At 40.6% G+C, this 20,460-nt stretch overlaps 1 protein-coding gene across 1 annotated transcript in view; it reads right to left on the bottom strand.

The window, feature by feature from the left end:
- The window catches only part of LOC139746843 (ionotropic receptor 21a-like), an 80,922-nt gene that overhangs the window by 47,652 nt on the left and 12,810 nt on the right, over window positions 1-20,460 (bottom strand). The window contains exons 5-8 of the mRNA XM_071658448.1: window positions 14,632-14,784; window positions 13,314-13,461; window positions 4,090-4,241; window positions 2,139-2,290 (exon numbers count right to left, since the gene is read on the bottom strand). Of these exons, the coding sequence (XP_071514549.1) occupies window positions 2,139-2,290; window positions 4,090-4,241; window positions 13,314-13,461; window positions 14,632-14,784 (605 nt within the window). The remainder of the gene's footprint in view (window positions 1-2,138; window positions 2,291-4,089; window positions 4,242-13,313; window positions 13,462-14,631; window positions 14,785-20,460) is intronic.

Raw genomic sequence — 20,460 nt, 5'->3', positions numbered from 1 at the left:
GTCCAAGCGTCTCTCTTTTCTCTTTCACAAACAACTTTACTTCTTTATCCCACCACTCTGCAGCCTTCCTAATCTGCCCACCTCCCATCTTTCTCATGCGACATCCATCTCTTGCATATGTCATCACTGCTCCACTAAAATGCATCCCATTACACACCCACTCCTCTCACATCATTTTGTTCTCACCTCTTGCCATTTGACAAAAAATCTCATTGTATTTCTTCACAAATGCGTCCTTTTCAAGCTCAGTTACTCTCACCACTCTCTTCTCCACTACATTTTCTCTTCTTTGTTTGAAAACCTCTACAAATCTTCACCTTCGCCTCCACATGGTAGTAATCAAACATCTCACCAGTTGCCCTTTTCAGAATAATTACATCCAATAGTCTCTCTTTTGCACGCCTATCAATCTATCAATTAGCACGTAATCCAGTAATGACCTTTGACCATCTCTTCTACTCACATACGTATATTTGTGTATATCTTTCTTTTTTAACCAGGTATTCCTAGTCACCAATCTTTTTCCAGCACACAAGTCCACAAGTTTTTCACCATTTCCATTCACAGCACAGAATTCCCCATGCCAACCAAGTATATCCTTAATTGCTACATTACTCACCTTATTTTTTCAAATCACCCATCACTAAAAGCCAGTCTCGTGCACGAAAATTGCTGACACACACTCACCCAGCTGCTCCCAAAACACTTGCCTTTGAAGATCTTTCTACCAATGGCCCGGTGCATAAGCATAAATAATCACTCATCTCTCTCTATCCACTTTCAATTTTACCCATATCAATCTAGAATTTACTCTCTTACGATCTGCTGCACACTCCCACAACTCCTGCTTCAGGAGTAGTGCTACTTCTTCCTTAGCTCTTGTCCTCTCACCAATCTCTGGCGTTATTCCCATAAAGTTCCAATCCATTCTTCGCCTTTACCCTTAAGCTACGTTTCACTCAGCCAGAACAACCTGGTTTCTTTACTCGAACATATTACCCATTTCTCCTTTCCTCTCATCTTGGTTACATCCACACACATTCAGACACCCCAATCTGAGCCTTCTAGGAGGATGAGCACTCTTAGCTTGACTCCTTCTTCTATTTCCTCCTTTCGAAAATGAATTACAAGCAGGGGATAGTTTCCAGTCCCTCGCTCCTTCTTCTTTTAGTCGTCTTATACCACACGTAAGGAATACGAGGGAAGTATTCTTTCTTCCCTATATATATATATATATATATATATATATATATATATATATATATATATATATATATATATATATATATATATATATATATATATATATATATATATATATATATATATATATATATATATATATATATATATATATATATATATTTAGACCTCCAAGGTATACATATCAGCGTTGCTGACCGTAACGCATTCGTAGTTTCCAGCTAAGATAAGCTTAAATCATCGTTATATTCCGACATCAAGTAGGCATGAATATTGCTGCGTCATCAGGAAAGGAAAATTGATGACCTTGTAAAGTGTAAACCAAGCGGGTGAGGTTATAACAAAGTGGCGTGTACAGGATTGCTCGCGACGGATGTCAACACATCTATGTATGGAGACACTGGGTGGTGGCTGAAGAAGATAATCGTAGACTAAATGTTTGACTTGAAGGATCATAGACATCCAGTGTTGTCAGGGTGTATGTAGAGGAATACGAGCGCTAACGGACACCTGGGTCAAAGGAAAAAGTCTGCAGAAGGAGTGAGTAAGCATATGAGAAAAGCGCTAGAAACCGCCTACAATAGCATGGAAACCTCCGGTAATATACGATTTAGCGGCAGAGATTACAGCGAGCGAAGGTACACTAGAGGAACAATATGTGGTCAGCAGACACAACTACTACGTCTTGTATAGATGGCGTCGGTGTCTCCCTTTCTCTTAGGTTCTGAGGAAACTTCTGTCAACTCGAAACGTTTTAGGGAATCTCAGTTCAAACCAATTTGTTCCAACACAACTCTGTTTTTTCGACATTGGATGAACAACAGCTGCATGATAAGTACTACATATAAACTAGGCACAAGATAATGTATACATAACGAACGGGATACAGACGCTGCATCACCACACGATGATCTTCACTGTCTAGCCTGACTCACCATCGGCCGCTGCTCCAGGCCAGGAGGAAGAGAAGTGGTCCTGAGATAATGAGGCCAACCAGGACGGCCAGCCAGGTCCACTGGTGGAAGGGGAAGGCCAGGGCCTGCCAGTGGGGCAACGGAGGCTCCGTCCGGGTCATGAAAAGCATCGCCTGTGTTCAGTTAAAGATTTAGACTGATGGCTAAGTCTACAAGTGACGGGTATAGACAACATTCATAGATTCATGAATCTAAAAACAAACACACAAAGACAATAAGGAAGAAACTGTATCTCCAAGGGAAGTTGAAAGTACATCATCAGCATTTCATGTGGGTATGAAGGTAGTATTGAAGAGAACATATCATGATTCATGTGACCAACAGGGTCTACCAGTGTCTTCCCGATGTTTCTCTGTCCTTAACCTTATACTTATCTTTCCTTATACTTTCACCTCACTTATAGTCTGCCTCTTTTGCGTCGTCTTCTCTTCACATCAGTCAAAACTCTTACCCTCAAAGAGATTCTTTCCTCATTCACCTTCAATATTGCCTCACCATCTTCTCTTGTTATCCAGAAGGAAATGAAAGAGAGAATGTTACTCTGGAAAGTTACCTATAAGGAAAGCGAAAGGGATACTAGAAACTGTTTCCCTGCTGTATCATTCACTTTGTATCAGCAAACACAGAGGAAGAAGGAAAATGACTCTTCCTGGAAAGCTCTGCAGCTGATGTTAATTGGCTGAGTTGGGAACGTGGAGCAAATGGAAAGATAGATCATGATTACATGAACACTCTTGGTCTTACAATACATATAACTCCATCCAGCACCTTCATGTGTCATGTGTTCTGTCTCTCGTCCCAAGCTTTAGTTACATGTTGAACAATCCAGACCACAGCTTTCACTCTAGTGTTATCATGTCGTTACACACCCGATTACCACAATCATGCACTGCACAAGACCCCACCACACCTCCTCCCAACAGACTTAGTCACAGTTGAACCGTTGTGGCAATTGATCGGACCTGACTCTCACATCCGATCTTATATTCGTGGTTTGTTTGGCTCAAGTTAAAGTGAATCAGTTCATTGTCTTTAGGATCTTTCTACTTCGTGATGAACATCCTCGTCCAGAACCCTCACTGTCAGTCTTGTATACTTACAGAAGGTTTCAGTGATGAGCCTCGAGCTTATTATGATCCATCTGTCCAGAAAGAAATAGTGAAGGTATGCCAGATGGCAGAGCTTCCTATTGATGATCAATGGTTTTCATTTGTTCCCCTATCTCTCTCATCCTCCTTTTGTATCTATAGATTCAATAAACTTTCTATTTTACTCAGTTTTATTTACTCACGTGTTATCTACGTGTGTGATTACTCTTATGGGAATTGAGTTGTGCACGTGCGTTATCTCTTTATCAACCTTATATATGTGTACTATATCTTTACTCTTGCTTTTATACACACACACACACACACACACACACACACACACACACACACACACATACACAAAACTGCTTAAGCCACATAACGGTGTGTGTGTGTGTGTCTGAGTGTGTGTGTGTGTGTGTGTGTGTGTGTGTGTGTGTGTGTGTGTGTGTGTGTGTGTTTGTGTTATTGCAGTTACAAAATCATCAGTATCCCGGTTATCAAATACTGTCGTAATGTACAATAATATAATCAGTATATGAACGAAGAATCTCTACAAACATATAATTCTTTCTGCCATCACAACCACTTGGGTGGCGCCAAGATCTGTATGGGGCTGTCAAGTCTGCAACCTGCAACATTACCTCACTTCTGTATGGGGCTGTCAAGTCTGCAACCTGTAACATTACCTCACTTCTGTATGGGGCTGTCAAGTCTGCAACCTGTAACATTACCTCACTTCTGTATGGGGCTGTCAAGTCTGCAACCTGTAACATTACCTCACTTCTGTATGGGGCTGTCAAGTCTACAACCTGCAACATTACCTCACTTCTGTATGGGGCTGTCAAGTCTGCAACCTGCAACCAATGGCTGGTGATGAAAAGGTTGGCCAGTCCAATGTCCACTTCTTGCCTCTGGAGCTGACCCATTACTCCGTACCATGACCCATTCCCCATCTTCTCACCCCACGTCTCATCTGGAATGGGTAAACAGTTCGTGCATACATCATTTGCCCTCGAACTCCATAAACCAAGAAGCAAGGTAAGAGGCATATCAAAGTCCATGAGACATTGTGTTCATGGTATGTCATATTTCATCTGTATATCTAAATGTTAGTTTGGCGGAATAGTATATTGTTAGCCTAGTTAAATTCTTTGATAAGATAAACCACATAGCTTGCGATAACCACAAAAATATCACCTTGTTTAAGATGCCACAAAGTATATCTTAGATTTCAGGCCTGTCTATAAGTCCACATCACAACTGCAACACATAATAAGTTATCACTGGACAAACGTATCGAACTTCATTATTACTATTATCATTATTATTATCATTATGATTATTATCATTATTACTCTTAATACTATTATTGTTATCATTATCATTATTATTATTACTATCATTCTCATTATCATCATCATTATTATCATTATTATTATCATTATTATTATCATTATTATTATTATCATTATTATTATTATTATTATTATTATTACTATTATTATTATTATTATTATTATTATTATTATTATTATTATTATCATCATTATTATCAATATTATTATTATTATCAATACTACCATTATTATTACGACAGCTAGAGACTTGGTGTGAACGAATGTGGCCTTTATTGTCTTTCCCTAGCGCTACCTCGCGCACATGCAGGGGGAAGGGGTTTTCATTTCATGTGTGGCTGGGTGGCGATGGGAATGAATAAAGGCAGGCAGTATGAATTATGTACATGTATATATATGTATATGTCTGTGTATATATATGTATGTATACGTTGAGATATATAGATATGTACATGTGCGTGTGTGGACATGTATGTATATACATGTGTATGTGGGTGGGTTAGGCAATTCTTTCGTCGTTTCCTTGCGCTACCTCGCTAACGCGGGAGACAGCGACAAAGTATAATAAACAGAAAATTATTTCATTATTATAATTATTGATATTATTATTGTTATTATTATCATTATTATTATTATTATTATTATTATTATCATTATTATTATTATTATTATTATTGTCATTATTATCATTAGTAAGATTTGTATGGGTTTTCAGAAAAGAAGAGAGAATGTTGGGGTGAAGAGGGTGGTGAGAGTAAGTGAGCTTGGGAAGGAGACTTGTGTGAGGAAGTACCAGGAGAGACTGAGTACAGAATGGAAAAAGGTGAGAACAATGGAAGTAAGGGGAGTGGGGGAGGAATGGGATGTATTTAGGGAAGCAGTGATGGATTGCGCAAAAGATGCTTGTGGCATGAGAAGCGTGGGAGGTGGGTTCATTAGAAAGGGTAGTGAGTGGTGGGATGAAGAAGTAAGATTATTAGTGAAAGAGAAGAGAGAGGCATTTGGACGATTTTTGCAGGGAAAAAATGCAAATGAGTGGGAGATGTATAAAAGAAAGAGGCAGGAGGTCAAGAGAAAGGTGCAAGAGGTGAAAAAGAGGGCAAATGAGAGTTGGGGTGAGAGAGTATCATTAAATTTTAGGGAGAATAAAAAGATATTCTAGAAGGAGGTAAATAAAATGCGTAAGACAAGGGAGCAAATGGGAACTTCGGTGAAGGGGGCTAATGGGGAGGTGATAACAAGTGGTGATGTGAGAAGGAGATGGAGTGAGCATTTTGAAGGTTTGTTGAATGTGTTTGATGATAGAGTGGCAGATATAGGGTGTTTTGGTCGAGGTGGTGTGCAAAGTGAGAGGGCTAGGGAAAATGATTTGGTAAATAGAGAAGAGGTAGTAAAAGCTTTGCGGAAGATGAAAGCCGGCAAGGCAGCAGGTTTGGATGGTACTGCAGTGGAATTTATTAAAAAAAGGGGGTGACTGTATTCTTGACTGGTTGGTAAGGTTATTCACTGTATGTATGATTCATGGTGAGGTGCCTGAGGATTGGCGGAATGCTTACATAGTGCCATTGCACAAAGGCAAAGGGGATAAGAGTGAGTGCTCAAATTACAGAGGTATAAGTTTATTGAGTATTCCTGGCAAATTATATGGGAGGGTATTGATTGAGAGGGTGAAGGCATGTACAGAACATCAGATTGGGGAAGAGCTGTGTGGTTTCAGAAGTGGTAGAGGATGTGTGGATCAGGTGTTTGCTTTGAAGAATGTATGTGAGAAATACTTAGAAAAGCAAATGGATTTGTATGTAGCATTTATGGATCTGGAGAAGGCATATGATAGAGTTGATATAGATGCTCTGTGGAAGGTACTAAGAATATATGGTGTGGGAGGCAAGTTGTTAGAAGCAGTGAAAAGTTTTTATCGAAGATATAATGCATGTGTACGTGTAAGAAGAGAGGAAAGTGATTGGTTCTCAGTGAATGTAGGTTTGCGGCAGGGGTGTGTGATGTCTCCATGGTTGTTTAATTTGTTTATGGATGGGGTTGTTAGGGAAGTGAATGCAAGAGTTTTGGAAAGAGGGGCAAGTATGAAGTATGTTGTGGATGAGAGAGCCTGGGAAGTGAGTCAGTTGTTGTTCGCTGATGATACAGCGCTGGTGGCTGATTCATGTGAGAAACTGCAGAAGCTGGTGACTGAGTTTGGTAAAGTGTGTGAAAGAAGAAAGCTAAGAGTAAATGTGAAGAAGAGCAAGGTTATTAGGTACAGTAGGGTTGAGGGTCAAGTCAATTGAGAGGTGAGTTTGAATGGAGAAAAACTGGAGGAAGTGAAGTGTTTTAGATATCTGGGAGTGGATCTGGCAGCGGATGGAACCATGGAAGCGGAAGTGAATCATAGGGTGGGGGAGGGGGCGAAAATCCTGGGAGCCTTGAAGAATGTGTGAAAGTCGAGAACATTATCTCGGAAAGCAAAAATGGGTATGTTTGAAGGAATAGTGGTTCCAACAAGGTTGTATGGTTGCGAGGCGTGGGCTATGGATAGAGTTGTGCGCAGGAGGGTGGATGTGCTGGAAATGAGATGTTTGAGGACAATGTGTGGTGTGAGGTGGTTTGATCGAGTAAGTAACGTAAGGGTAAGAGAGATGTGGGGAAATAAAAAGAGCGTGGTTGAGAGAGCAGAGGAGGGTGTTTTGAAATGGTTTGGGCACATGGAGAGAATGAGTGAGGAAAGATTGACCAAGAGGATATATGTGTCGGAGGTGGAGGGAACGAGGAGAAGTGGGAGACCAAATTGGAGGTGGAAAGATGAAATGAAAAAGATTTTGTGTGATCGGGGCCTGAACATGCAGGAGGGTGAAAGGCGGGCAAGGAATAGAGTGAATTGGATCGATGTGGTATACCGGGGTTGACGTGCTGTCAGTGGATTGAATCAGGGCATGTGAAGCGTCTGGGGTAAACCATGGAAAGCTGTGTGGGCCTGGATGTGGAAAGGGAGCTGTGGTTTCGGGCATTATTGCATGACAGCTTGAGACTGAGTGTGAACGAATGAGACCTTTATTGTCTTTTCCTAGCGCTACCCCGCACACATGAGCGGGGAGGGGGATGTTATTCCACGTGTGGCGAGGTGGCGATGGGAATAAAGGCAGTATGAATTATGTACATGTGTATATATGTATATACATTGAGATGTATAGGTATGTATATTTGCGTGTATGGACGTGTATGTATATACATGTGTGTGGGGGTGGGTTGGGCCATTTCTTTCGTTCTGTTTCCTTGCGCTACCTCGCAAACGCGGGAGACAGCGACAAGGGAAAATAAATAATAAGATATAAATACTTATTATCATTATCATTATTATCATTATTATTATTATTATTATTATTATTATTATTATTATTATTATCATTATTATTATTATTATCATTATTATCATTATTATTATTATCATTGTTAATAATTGTTATTGTCATTATCATTATCATGATCATAATCATTATCATTATTACCATTATTTTTGTCATTATTGTTGTTATTATCATTACCATTATTATCATTATTATTGTCGTTATCATTATCATTATCATTATTATCATTATTGTTGTCATTATCATTATTATCACTATTGTTGTCATTATTGTTGTTATTATCATTACCATTATTATCATTATTATTGTCGTTATCATTATCATTATCATTATTATCATTATTGTTGTCATTATCATTATTACCATTATTTTTGTCATTATTGTTGTTATTATCATTACCATTATTATCATTATTATTGTCGTTATCATTATCATTATCATTATTATCATTATTGTTGTCATTATCATTATTATCACTATTGTTGTCATTATCACTATTATCATTATCATCATTATCACCCCGGGACATAATGTTGCTCACGTTTCTCAAGGACCTTAATTCCAGGAGTTCCTGCAGCTCCAGGGTTGCGCTACATTCAGCAGCAGGAACAGGATGAACTTCTTTGAAGGGAAAAGTTCTTTGACGAGAAAACGGAAAATACCAAGTGTTGGTCGCTTTCTTATGACTCCATGTTCAGGACGGAGTACAGATTAACAGAACCAGAATACAACATACAAGCCCTCACTGGGCTATGTTCTGGAAAATGTGTATATTCTTTTCTCACTTATAAAGTTATCAGATTTATATAAAGCAATGTTTGAGTTATAGTAACATCTGTACTATCTTTGATGAGAGATGAATCAACGATATTTCTCTCCGTTACTAAATTATTGTATGTAATTACCTTAAACATTGTTCTGGTCAATTAGTTGGCCGAAGCTTTTGAGATGGACAAATAACCTCAATTAGTAACAATCCAAAAAAATCTGGCTAAGATACGGTGATGATTGTGTGTGGAAAAAGTTTGTAAATTGGCGTTTCTTGATGTGTTGATAGCTTGAGAATCTGATCAGTTGTCCTTTAAGATCCACAGGAAGCCTACCAACGCTGAGAGATATATAAACAATTTCTTCGTACATGATCCTTCTGTAAAAATGTCTGTAGTTATGTCTGTGTGCCTCAGAGCATCAAGGATATGTGATCCCATGAATCTAGTAGAAGAATATTGCCATGTGAGATGTTTCTTTTGGCTGTTATGTTATCCTATGTGGTTTATTGACAGTATTTGCTGGAAAGCCTGCAAGAAATAAAATGCATCTAGTAACAAAAATGTAGAAAATGATGATTGATCTAAATGTCTGGTGTTGCCCTATCCTCTTAACTTAGCTAGTATAAGACAAGTACTTGAAAAACATTGCTTTTAATGTTGCCTTCCAGTACAATAACACTACCAGTAAGACCTTAATTAAAAGCACGACCAATAATCAAAATATTGGTAATGTTTTGGTGTCAAATGTAAGGCATGTAAAGATGTATATGTTGTCCAGGCCGGTGAAAACAGTAACTGAGAGAGGTTATTAGCACAGATATCCTGTACTCACCGTTGACCACAATAATGTTATCGCTAAACACTAGCAAGAAAACGATCATCCTGTACACCTTAACCACCCAGTCACATTGTTCCCCTAGTCTGGTCATGTTAACCGTAACGTCATGGAATCTGTCTTAATTGTTAACACAAAGAACTTTATCTTCACATGATATTAAAACATATCCCATGGCTAACCCAATCATTATGAAAGAATTATTATCAACAAACTATAACATAAAAGTAGTTGACCACATCTTGTTAACCAGACCAGCCTTCCCCACACAGCCACCCCACCCAACCCTACACCCACCAACCCCTACACCCACCCACCCCTACACCCACCCACCCCTACACCCACCCACCTTAACTCTCCCCCCCCCCCCCCTTCCTCCATTCCTCGAACGTTCGGGCCAGTGGTACATACCTCGGCATGGTGATGACAAGACAGTCTACATGTTTATGTGGGAAAGACAGACAACAGGAGGCCCGATTGGCCACGAATGGGTTGTCTGATTTAGAAAAAAAAGAGAAAAAGAAAAAATGACATTAGCCTTTTACTGTCCCCGTTACCGCTGTCGTTTATACAGTTTATTTCTGCCCTTTTCTCAGAGTATACCTGAATCTATAAGATGTTTGAAGGTATATATAGTTTTAGCATTCACTACGTCTGACGATAACTTATTCCTACAGGAAAAGAAGCTTTTTCCCACGTCCGTACTACATCATTTCGCTTTGAGTTTTATTCCATTTGTCCTGGTAACCGTACTTTCTTGTATTTTGAAAAGATGTTCATGGTTTACTTTATCAAACTTGTTCAGAATTTTGAACACTTGGATTAAGTCGCCGCGGAGTCTATGTTTTTCAAGGGAGAAGAGATACAATCATTTTAGCCTCTCTTCGTATGCCAGATTTCTAAGAGATGGGATCAAATATAATTTTCTAAGCGTAATTTGTGAGTAGGAATGAATAGAGAATAATGTTAGTGAACACGTATCATACACATCCAAACTTAGCTAAGACTTGTAGAACAAACATAACAATTATTGTTCTTCTCACTCTGTTCTGACCTGTTCTTTCCAGTCACAATGCTTGGTTAAGATAACAACGGTCAAGATCAAATGTCATCTGCTTAATATTGACCACTGCTTGATGACTGAGTGATCCAATCATCAAATTCTTGTGGAGTTTATTGCCTGCGTGGTTGGTGCAAGCAGATAAGATGAGGTCAGTTCAAGTCATATTTGGGAGAGCATAAAGTCCACCATAGTCCAGTCATACTGGCACTGCTTGTGACATAACTACATGTCAACATGGCAGTGATTTTACAGTGATGTGGTGAGTGAGAATAATATCCTCCTCCAGACCACTCGACAACCAGCAGGTTCAGACTACGGTCTTAAACTGAAAGAAATAATAATTAAATCTGTCACATTTGATGTATAGTAATAGTCATGAACTAATGTTTGATGCCATGTAACAACTACAGATTATCACAACAGCAGTAATCAAGAACGTGGAAGGTCTATGGTATCAGGAAAGCTTGCATTCTTTATCTACTCAAACATCACAATAATGAGATCTTTATCAAGCAAATTCTGTCTTGGTTATTGATAATGGCCCACGGTGGTAATCGCATGGTGTAATAAAGAAAACGTCTAGTGATTAGAATCAGTGAAAATAAGGCAATTTCATCATCATGTTGTAAGTAGGCAATTATGACACACCAACCCGAGGTGTTGGCACACCTTCACGGCTTCAGGTGGATCACTGCTTCTCTCGTGCTCACAACAACAACAACAACAACAACAACAACAACAACAACAACAGCTAATTAAGCCCAACCATATCATCGCCCATCCACTAGGCTTCCACGGTGGCCAAGTGGATGAGAGGAAACGAGGGAACTGGTGATCATCAGACCTTGAACATAGTTTGAATGTAAACATCACTGTGAATATAGTGCGATAATTCTGGTCACCAATAGAGGCGTTATCTCCTATATTTTATCATGAGTTATGACCATCCGCCCGCCAGGAAGACGAGAACAGTATTTGTAAAGTTTTCATATGTAAAGAAAAACATGGATGACGAGAGAGAGAGAGAGAGAGAGAGAGAGAGAGAGAGAGAGAGAGAGAGAGAGAGAGAAGAGAGACAAGAGAGAGAGAGAGAGAGAGAGAGAGAGAGAGAGAGAGAGAGAGAGAGAGAGAGAGAGAGAGAGAGAGAGAGAGAGAGAGAATTTTGGAAGAGGAATTTGATGTTGATGTGTCAAAGTATTTCTAAGCTGTTGATAACAACAATGTACGAATAATAATGACTAATACTTGCCACAATTGCAATAAATTACGTATAATAATTGATACTTATCACAACTACAACAAATTACGTGCAATAATGATTAACATTTATCGCAATTATAATAAATTACGTGTAAAGATAATTAACATTTATCACAATTACAATAAATTACGTGTAAAGATAATTAACATTATAACAATTACAATAGATTACGTGTAATGATAATTAACATTTATCACAATTACAATGAATTACGTATGATAGTTATACTTGTCACAATTAAACAAACTGTATATTATAATTGATATTTATCACAATTACAGCAAATTACGTATAACAATTAACATTTGTCACAATTCATTATTGTTTTGATCTTGTAATTATTACTTACAACCTTCGGTTAGCACTACGTTGAAGACATGATGTAAATATTATTTACAACCTTATTTAGTAATACGTTGTAAACATAACGTAATCGTAATTATTATTTACAACCTTCATTTAGTAATATGTTGTAAACATGATGTAATCGTAAGCAGGTATCGTAATCATTGGAACTGATTCCATGTTTTTTGAGGAATCGTAATCACAATCAGTTCCATCACTGGAATCGTAATTGTAATCATAATCACAGTCTTTCTAAGTAATCGTGATCGTAATTGATTCCACGGTTGATGGCATGGTAACATGCCTACTGTAATATCACCTCTCCCTCTCCTGATCCCCCCCCCCCTCCCTTGCCCCCTCCCTTGTGAATGGTTCGTATCCAGGAGTCGATCCAGGGTTCACACTTGCCACACTCTTGACAACACTGACTGTACCAGCCAGCAGTGTGGTCAACTGTACATAGCTAGTTCCCCCACACTGCTCACACATCACATAAGCATGGCTCCTCCCAGGCAGAATTCTAAAGTGCACACACAGAAGTGATGGCAATGGTGGATATAAGTGAACACTTATCCACTCCTCCCTGGTGTTAGAGATTTGTTAAAAAAAAGATATAAAAAGTTAATGGACAGTGAACAAGTCAATGAAGTATATCATTAGTCTTGATTCAGATGTTCTGATGAAAAATGTAGGAGGCGATGTGTTCATGGTGCTGGGTTGGTCCGTATAATACACTAGAATAACATTAGTAAATGCTCAAATATGACCTAAGTTGCAGTAAGAGTGTGGAGGTCACAAGAGGATTAACTGGTTAAGTTAGCTATGATATGGAAGAACTGTCACGAAGCTAAGGTTTTACCTGGAAAGGGATAAATAAAAGGTTAAAGAACACATAGGAAAAAGTATCCAGATAAACACACCCACACACACACACACACACACACACAAGACAATAGTGAGGTAGTTTGAGAATATCATTCACTTCTGTGATGAATGTGTTTGTATGAACGAAAGTTGTGGTCAGGTGAAGTAGATAGCAGTGATGACTTTAAGATACCGTTGGGTGTTTCAATGATCTTGAGGGAGATGTTCAGCACACGAGCGATGGCCTGGACTACCTCAATAACCACACCGTAGCGAAGCAACACCGTTCCGTTCTCTGCCCGGTGGAGGAAGGTAACTGGTTCATAGTTGAAGGATGAAGCCTGGGGATGAGAGAGCACACCTCACTAACTACGCATACCTCCCTCATCAGTATACTCACACACTCACACTGTTCATACCACATAGTTATGCACACCTCACTAGCTACGTGCACTTCCCTCACCAGTACACAAACACACTCACACTGTTCATACCACATAGTTATGCGGGATGTAAGCGGCTGTTGTGGTGAGATGTATTGCGATGATAAAGGGTTGTTGCTTCACCTTAACTACCAGGTTCAACTCCTCCAGAACCTCGTCTGCTCCCTCCAGCGGAGGGTTGCCTCACCTTCCCTCACCAAAACAACACCCTCCTCCCTCATAACAAGTACTCCCTCCCTCCCTTACTATCACATATACACCCTCACAACCCTCAAGCCTTCCCTCTCTGGTGTCCACACCTTACCTCACTACCACTACTCCAATCCGCCCTGCTACCCACACCGCTGGACACCACTACGCTCTCCTAGCTTGGCCAAGACACCCTCCCCACCCACCTCCTGGCCATTACATCTCCCTCACCACTACCATTTCCTCTCTCCCTGGCCACATCATACCCTCCCTCATCACCACCATTTCCTCCCTCTCTGGTTCATACCCTCCTTTATTGTAACCATTTCTACCCCCTTGGCTACCACTCCGTCTTTTAACCACCATATTCCTACTCACCACCCCTAGCCCTTCCCTTCCTGGTCACCGCACCCTAAACGGTGGAATGGCATTGTTTGTTGGTATGATTACTCACCCCCGCCATTTGCCCTCTTCATATTCCTTATATTGACGGTTCAGCCATAAGATATTTTCCCGAAAATATATCATTACTGCAGCCAACAATTGCCATTCTGCTAAGGAACTGTGTATAGGGTTACATCGTGCGTCTGGCAACTTCCTCGTCGTTTCTCAAGACAAGGGACGGACAGAGAGGACAATGTTTATCGTAAAGATTATTACAGCATTATGATTGTTTGCATCAAAGGGTCATTTGTAACCCTAGAGAAACTTAAGTATTGGGAATCATATGATGATATAATTAAAAACCTTTTCTCCCTCCTCAGTTTATCCTGACTGATACAATCAACATCAATGTCCTTTGAAAATGTCGTTTCTGGGTCAGTTACCTTGATCATGATCACCCAAATCTTATCCTCAAAAGAACCATTGTCAGCTTACCTTCAACACAGCGCCTTGGAAGTCCGCCAGTTTATCAGGGAAGAGTTCCACCTGGCGGGTGAACCTGTGGTGGTACCAGGTGTTGATCCGCCTGGCTCCAGGACCCCAGTACAGCTGGTTCATGTACAGCACCCACTCCCCCTCGGTGTCAGACTGTGGGATAGATCATAAGCTATTGTACAGCTGGTTCATGTACAGCACCCACTCCGCCTCGGTGCTAGACTGTGGGATAGATCATAAGCTATTGTACAGCTGGTTCATATGTACAGCAGCACCATTGGCCGGTTCTATGTAAGACAGCTCACGGTGCAGCTGAATCAAATATATTCATACTCTGACACATTAAAACAAATGATAGACTGAAAATCATCTTAAATATATTTGATTATATAACCACAGGACACTTCTACAGGGCATCTGCAGTCACTACTGCGCTACACTCATTAGCAGGGAATGGATGGTGTATTTGGAGTGAGATGGTCGTGCGTCAGATGATATTCCTGCTAGACCATTAATGATGATGATGATGAGACAACCTTATTAATGGACACTTTGGTGCTGAAGCCACACTCAGGCTATCATCGTCGTGTTTGTTTTATTTTCATCTTGATGATATTTTCAAAATTCCATTTATATTTCTATCAATCAAAATTTTATTGGAAATATAGAGAAGATGTTTTGGTATGATCTATAATGTTTAGGCCAGACGCATCCTCACATTTCCTTTGACCCTGGTCTACCAAATTGTTCCAAATCACTCTATTCCTTGCACGCCTCTCACCCTACTGTATGTTTAGGCCCCGATCGCTCAGAATCTTTTACACTTCATCCTTCTATCTATAATTTGGGCTCCCAATTCTCGTTCCCTCCACCTCTGACACATATATCCCCTTTGTCAATCTTTCCTCACTCATTCTCTCCATATGTCCAAACCATTTCAATACGCCCTTTTCTGCTCTCGCAACCACACTCTTTGTATTACCAACTTCTCTCTTACCCTTACACCACAAATTTTCCTCAAAACATCTAATTTCCAACACATCTACCCTCCTATCTGTAGCCCACGCCTCGCAACCAAATAACATTGTTGGAACTACTCTTCCTTCAAACGTACCCATTTTTGGTCTCCAAGATAACGTTTTCCCCTTCCACACATTCTTCAACGCTCCCATAACCTTCGTTCCCTCCCCCACCCTGTGACTCACTTCCTATTCCATGGTTCCATCCGCTGCCAAATCCACTCCCACATATCTAAAACACTTCACTTCCTCCAGTTTTTCTCCATTCAAACTTACCTCCCAATTGACTTGTTCCTCAAACCTACTGTACCTAATAACTTTGCTCTTATTCACATTTACTCTCAGCTTTCTTCTTTCACACACTTTACCAAACTCAGTCACCAGCTTCTGCAGTTTCTCACCCGAATCAGCCACTAGCGCTGTATCATCAGCGAACAACTGACTCACTTTAATCCCATTTGCCTTTGTACAATGGCACTATTCAAGCATTCCGTCAATCCTCAGGCACCTCACCATGAGTCATACATACATTAAATAACCTTACCAACCAGTCAGCAATACAGTCTAAAGGGGACGGGAGCGGGAGCGAGAGACCCCCCACCCCCCCCATCTCCTTGTATCTTAACTTTCCAAAAGGGGAAACAGGAGAAGGAGTCACACGGAGAGGCTCAGATTAGGGTTTCTAAATGTGTGTGGATGTAACCAAGATGAGAAAAAAGGAGAGATAGGTAGTATATTTGAGGAAAGGAACGTAGATATTTCGGCTCTAAGTGAAACGAAGCTCAAGGATGAAGGAGAAGTGTGGTTTGGGAATGTCTTGGGAGTAAAGTCAGGGGTTAATGAGAGGACAAGAGCAAGGGATGGAGTAGCACTACTCTTGAAACAGAAATGGTGAGAGTATGTGATAGAGTGTAAGAAAGTAAACTCTAGATTGATATGGGTAAAACTGAAAGTGGATGGAGAGAGATGGGTGATTATTGGTGGATATGCACCTGGGCATGAGAAGAGAGATCATGAGAGGCAAGTGTTTTGGGAGCAGCTGAGTGCGTGTGTTAGTAGTTTTGATGCACGAGACCAGGTTATACTGATGGGTGATTTGAATGCAATGGTGGGTAAAGTGGCAGTTGAAGGAATAATTGGTATAAATGAGGTGCTCAGCGTTGTAAATTGAAATGGTGAAGAGCTTGTAGATTTATGTGCTGAAAAAGGACTGGTGATTGGGAATACCTGGTTTAAAAAGAGAGATATAAGTAAGTATACGTATGTGAGTAGGAGAGATGGCCAGAGAGCGTTATTGGATTACGTGTTAATTGATAGGCGCGCGAAAGATAGACTTTTGGATGTTAATGTGCTGAGAGGTGCAACTGGAAGGATGTCTGATCATTATCTTGTGGGGGCAAAGGTGAAGATTTGTAGAGGTTTTCAGAAAAGAAGAGAGAATGTTGGGGTGAAGAGAGCAGTGAGAGTCAGTGAGCTTGGGAAGGAGACTTGTGTGAGGAAGTACCAGAAGAGACTGAGTACAGAATAAAAAAGGTGAGAACAAAGGATGTAAGGGGAGTGGGGGAGGAATGGGATGTATTTTGGGGAAGCAGTGATGGCCTGCGCAAAACATGTTTGTGGCATGAGAAGCGTGGAAGGTGGGCAGATTAGAAAGGGTAGTGAGTGGTGGAATGAAGAAGTAAAATTACCAGTGAAAGAGAAGAGTGAGGCCTTTGGGTGATGCAAATGAGTGGGATATGTATAAAAGAATGAGGCAGGAGGTCAAGAGAAAGGGGAACAAATGGGAACATCAGTGAAGGGGGCTAATGGGGAGGTAATAACAAGTAGTGATGATGTGAGGAGATGGAGTGAGTATTTTGAAGGTTTGGTAAATATGTTTGATGATAGAGTGGCAGATATAGGGTGTTTTGGTATATACATACACGTCCACACACGCATATATACATATACATACCCATACATTTCAATGTATACATATATATATACACACACAGACATATACATATATACACATGCACATAATTCATACTGTCTGCCCATATTCATTCCCGTCGATACCCCGCCACACATGAAATGATAACCCCCTCCCCCCGCATGTGCGTGAGGTAGCGCTAGGAAAAGACAACAAGGCCACATTCGTTCACACTCACTCTCTAGCTGTCATGTATAATGAACCGAAACCACAGCTCCCTCTCCATTTCCAGGGCCCACAAAACTTTCCATGGTTTACCACACTCGCTTCACATGCCCTGGTTCAATCCTTTGACAGCACGTCGACCTCGGTACACCAAATCGTTCCAATTCTCTCTGTTCCTTGCACGCCTTTCACGTTTCTGCATGTTCAGGCCCCGATCACTCAAAATCTTTTTCACCTCATCTTTCCACCTTCAATTTGGTCTCCCACTTCTCCTCGTTCCCTCCACCTCTGACGCATATATCCTCTTTGTCGATCTTTCCTCACTCATTCTCTCCATGTGACCAAACCATTTCAAAACACCCTCTTCTGCTCTCTCAAACACTCTTTTTATTACCACACATCTCTCTTACCCTCTCATTACTTACTTGATCAAAACACCTCACACCACATATTGTCCTCAAACATCTCATTTCCAGCACATCCACCCTCCTCCGCACAACTCTATCTATAGCCCACGCCTCGCAACAATAGAACATTGTTGGAACCACTGTTCCTTCAAACGTACCCATTTTTACTTTCCAAGATAACGTTCTGGACTTCCACTCATTTTTCAACGCTTTCAGAACTTTCGCCCCCTCCCCCACCCTATGATTCACTTCCGTTTCCGTAGTTCCATCCTCTGCCAAATCCACAACCAGATATCTAAAACACTTCACTTCCTCCAGTTTTTCTCCATTCAAACTTACCTCCCAATTGACTTGTCCCTCAACCCTACTGTACCTAATAATCTTGCTCTTATTCACATTTACTCTCAGCCTTCTTCTTTCACACACTTTACCAAACTCAGTCACCAGCTTCTGCAGTTTCTCACATGAATCACCAGCGCTGTTTCATCAGCGAACAACAACTGACTCGCCTTCCAAGCTCTCTCATCCACATCACACTGCACACTTGCCCCTCTTTCCAAGACTTTTGTATTCACCTCCCTAACAACACCATCCATCAACTTATTAAACAACCATGGAGACATCACGCATCCCTGCCGCAATCTAACATTCACTGAAAACCAATTACTTTCCTTTCTTCTTACTCGTACACATCCCTTACATCTTCGATAAAAACTTTTCACTGCTTGTAACAACTTGCCTCCCACACCATATATTCTTGATACCTTCCACAGAGCATCTCTATCAACTCTATTATATGCCTTCTCTATAGAATATATATATATATATATATATATATATATATATATATATATATATATATATATATATATATATATATATTCTATTTTGTCTATTATACTTTGCCGCTGTCTCCCGCGTTAGCGAGGTAGCGCAAGGAAACAGATGAAAGAATGGCCCAACCCACCCACATACACATGTATATACATACACGTCCACACACGCACATATACATACTTATACATTTCAAGGTATACATATGTATACATACGCAGATATATACATATACGCACATGTACATAATTCACACTTGCAGCCTTTATTCATTCCCGTCGCCATCCTGCCACTCATGAAATGACAACCCCCGCACGTGCGCGAGGTAGCGCTAGGAAAAGACACCAAAGGCCACACTTGTTCACATTCAGTCTCTAGCAGTCATGTGTAATGCACCGAAACCACAGCTCCCTTTCCACATCCAGGCCCCACAAAACTTTCCATAGTTTACCCCACTCGCTTCACATGCCCTGGTTCAATCCATTGACAGCACGTCGACCCCGGTATACCAAATCGTTCCAATTCACTCTGTTCCTTGCACGCCTTTTATGCTCCTGCATGTTCAGGCCTCGATCACTCAAAATCTTTTTCACCCCATCTTTCCACCTTCAATTTGGTCTCCCACTTCTCCTCGTTCCCTCCACCTCTGACGAAATATCCTCTTGGTCAATCTTTCCCCACTCATTCTCTCTATGTGACCAAACCATTTCAATATACCCTCCTCTGCTCTCTCAACCTCACTCTTTTTATCACCACACGTCTCTCTTACCCTTTCTTTACTTACTCGATCAAACTACTTCACACCACATATTATCCTCAAACATCTCATTTCCAACACATCCACCCTCCTCCGCAACACTCTATCTATAGCCCACGCCTCGCAACCATATAACATTGCAGGAACCACTATTCCTTCAAACATACCCATTTTTGCTTTCAGAGATAATGTTCTCACTTTCTTCATATTTTTCAACGCTCCCAGAACTTTCACCCCCTCCCCCACCCTGTGACTTACTTCCACTTTTGTGGTTCTATCAGCTGCCAAATCCACTCCCACATATCTAAAACACTTCACTTCCTCCAGTTTTTCTCCATTCAAACTTACCTCCCATTTGACTTGTCCCTCAACCCTTCTGTACCTAATGACCTTGCTCTTATTCACATTTACTCTCAGCTTTCTTCTCTTACACACTTTACCAAACTCAGTCACCAGCTTCTGCAGTTTCTCACCCGAATCACCCACCAGCGCTGTTTCATCAGCGAACAACTGACTCGCTTTCCAAGCTCTCTCACCCACATCAGACTGCATACTTGCCCCTCTTTCCAAAATTCTTGTATTCAGCTCCCTAACAACACCATCCATAAACATATCAAAGGACCATAGAGACATCACACACCCCTGCCGAAAACCTACATTCACTGAGAACCAATC

The sequence above is a fragment of the Panulirus ornatus genome, chromosome 5, assembly GCF_036320965.1.
Source record: "Panulirus ornatus isolate Po-2019 chromosome 5, ASM3632096v1, whole genome shotgun sequence".
Classification (NCBI taxonomy): Eukaryota; Metazoa; Arthropoda; class Malacostraca; order Decapoda; family Palinuridae; genus Panulirus; species Panulirus ornatus.
This window is presented reverse-complemented; position numbering and strand designations above follow the sequence as displayed.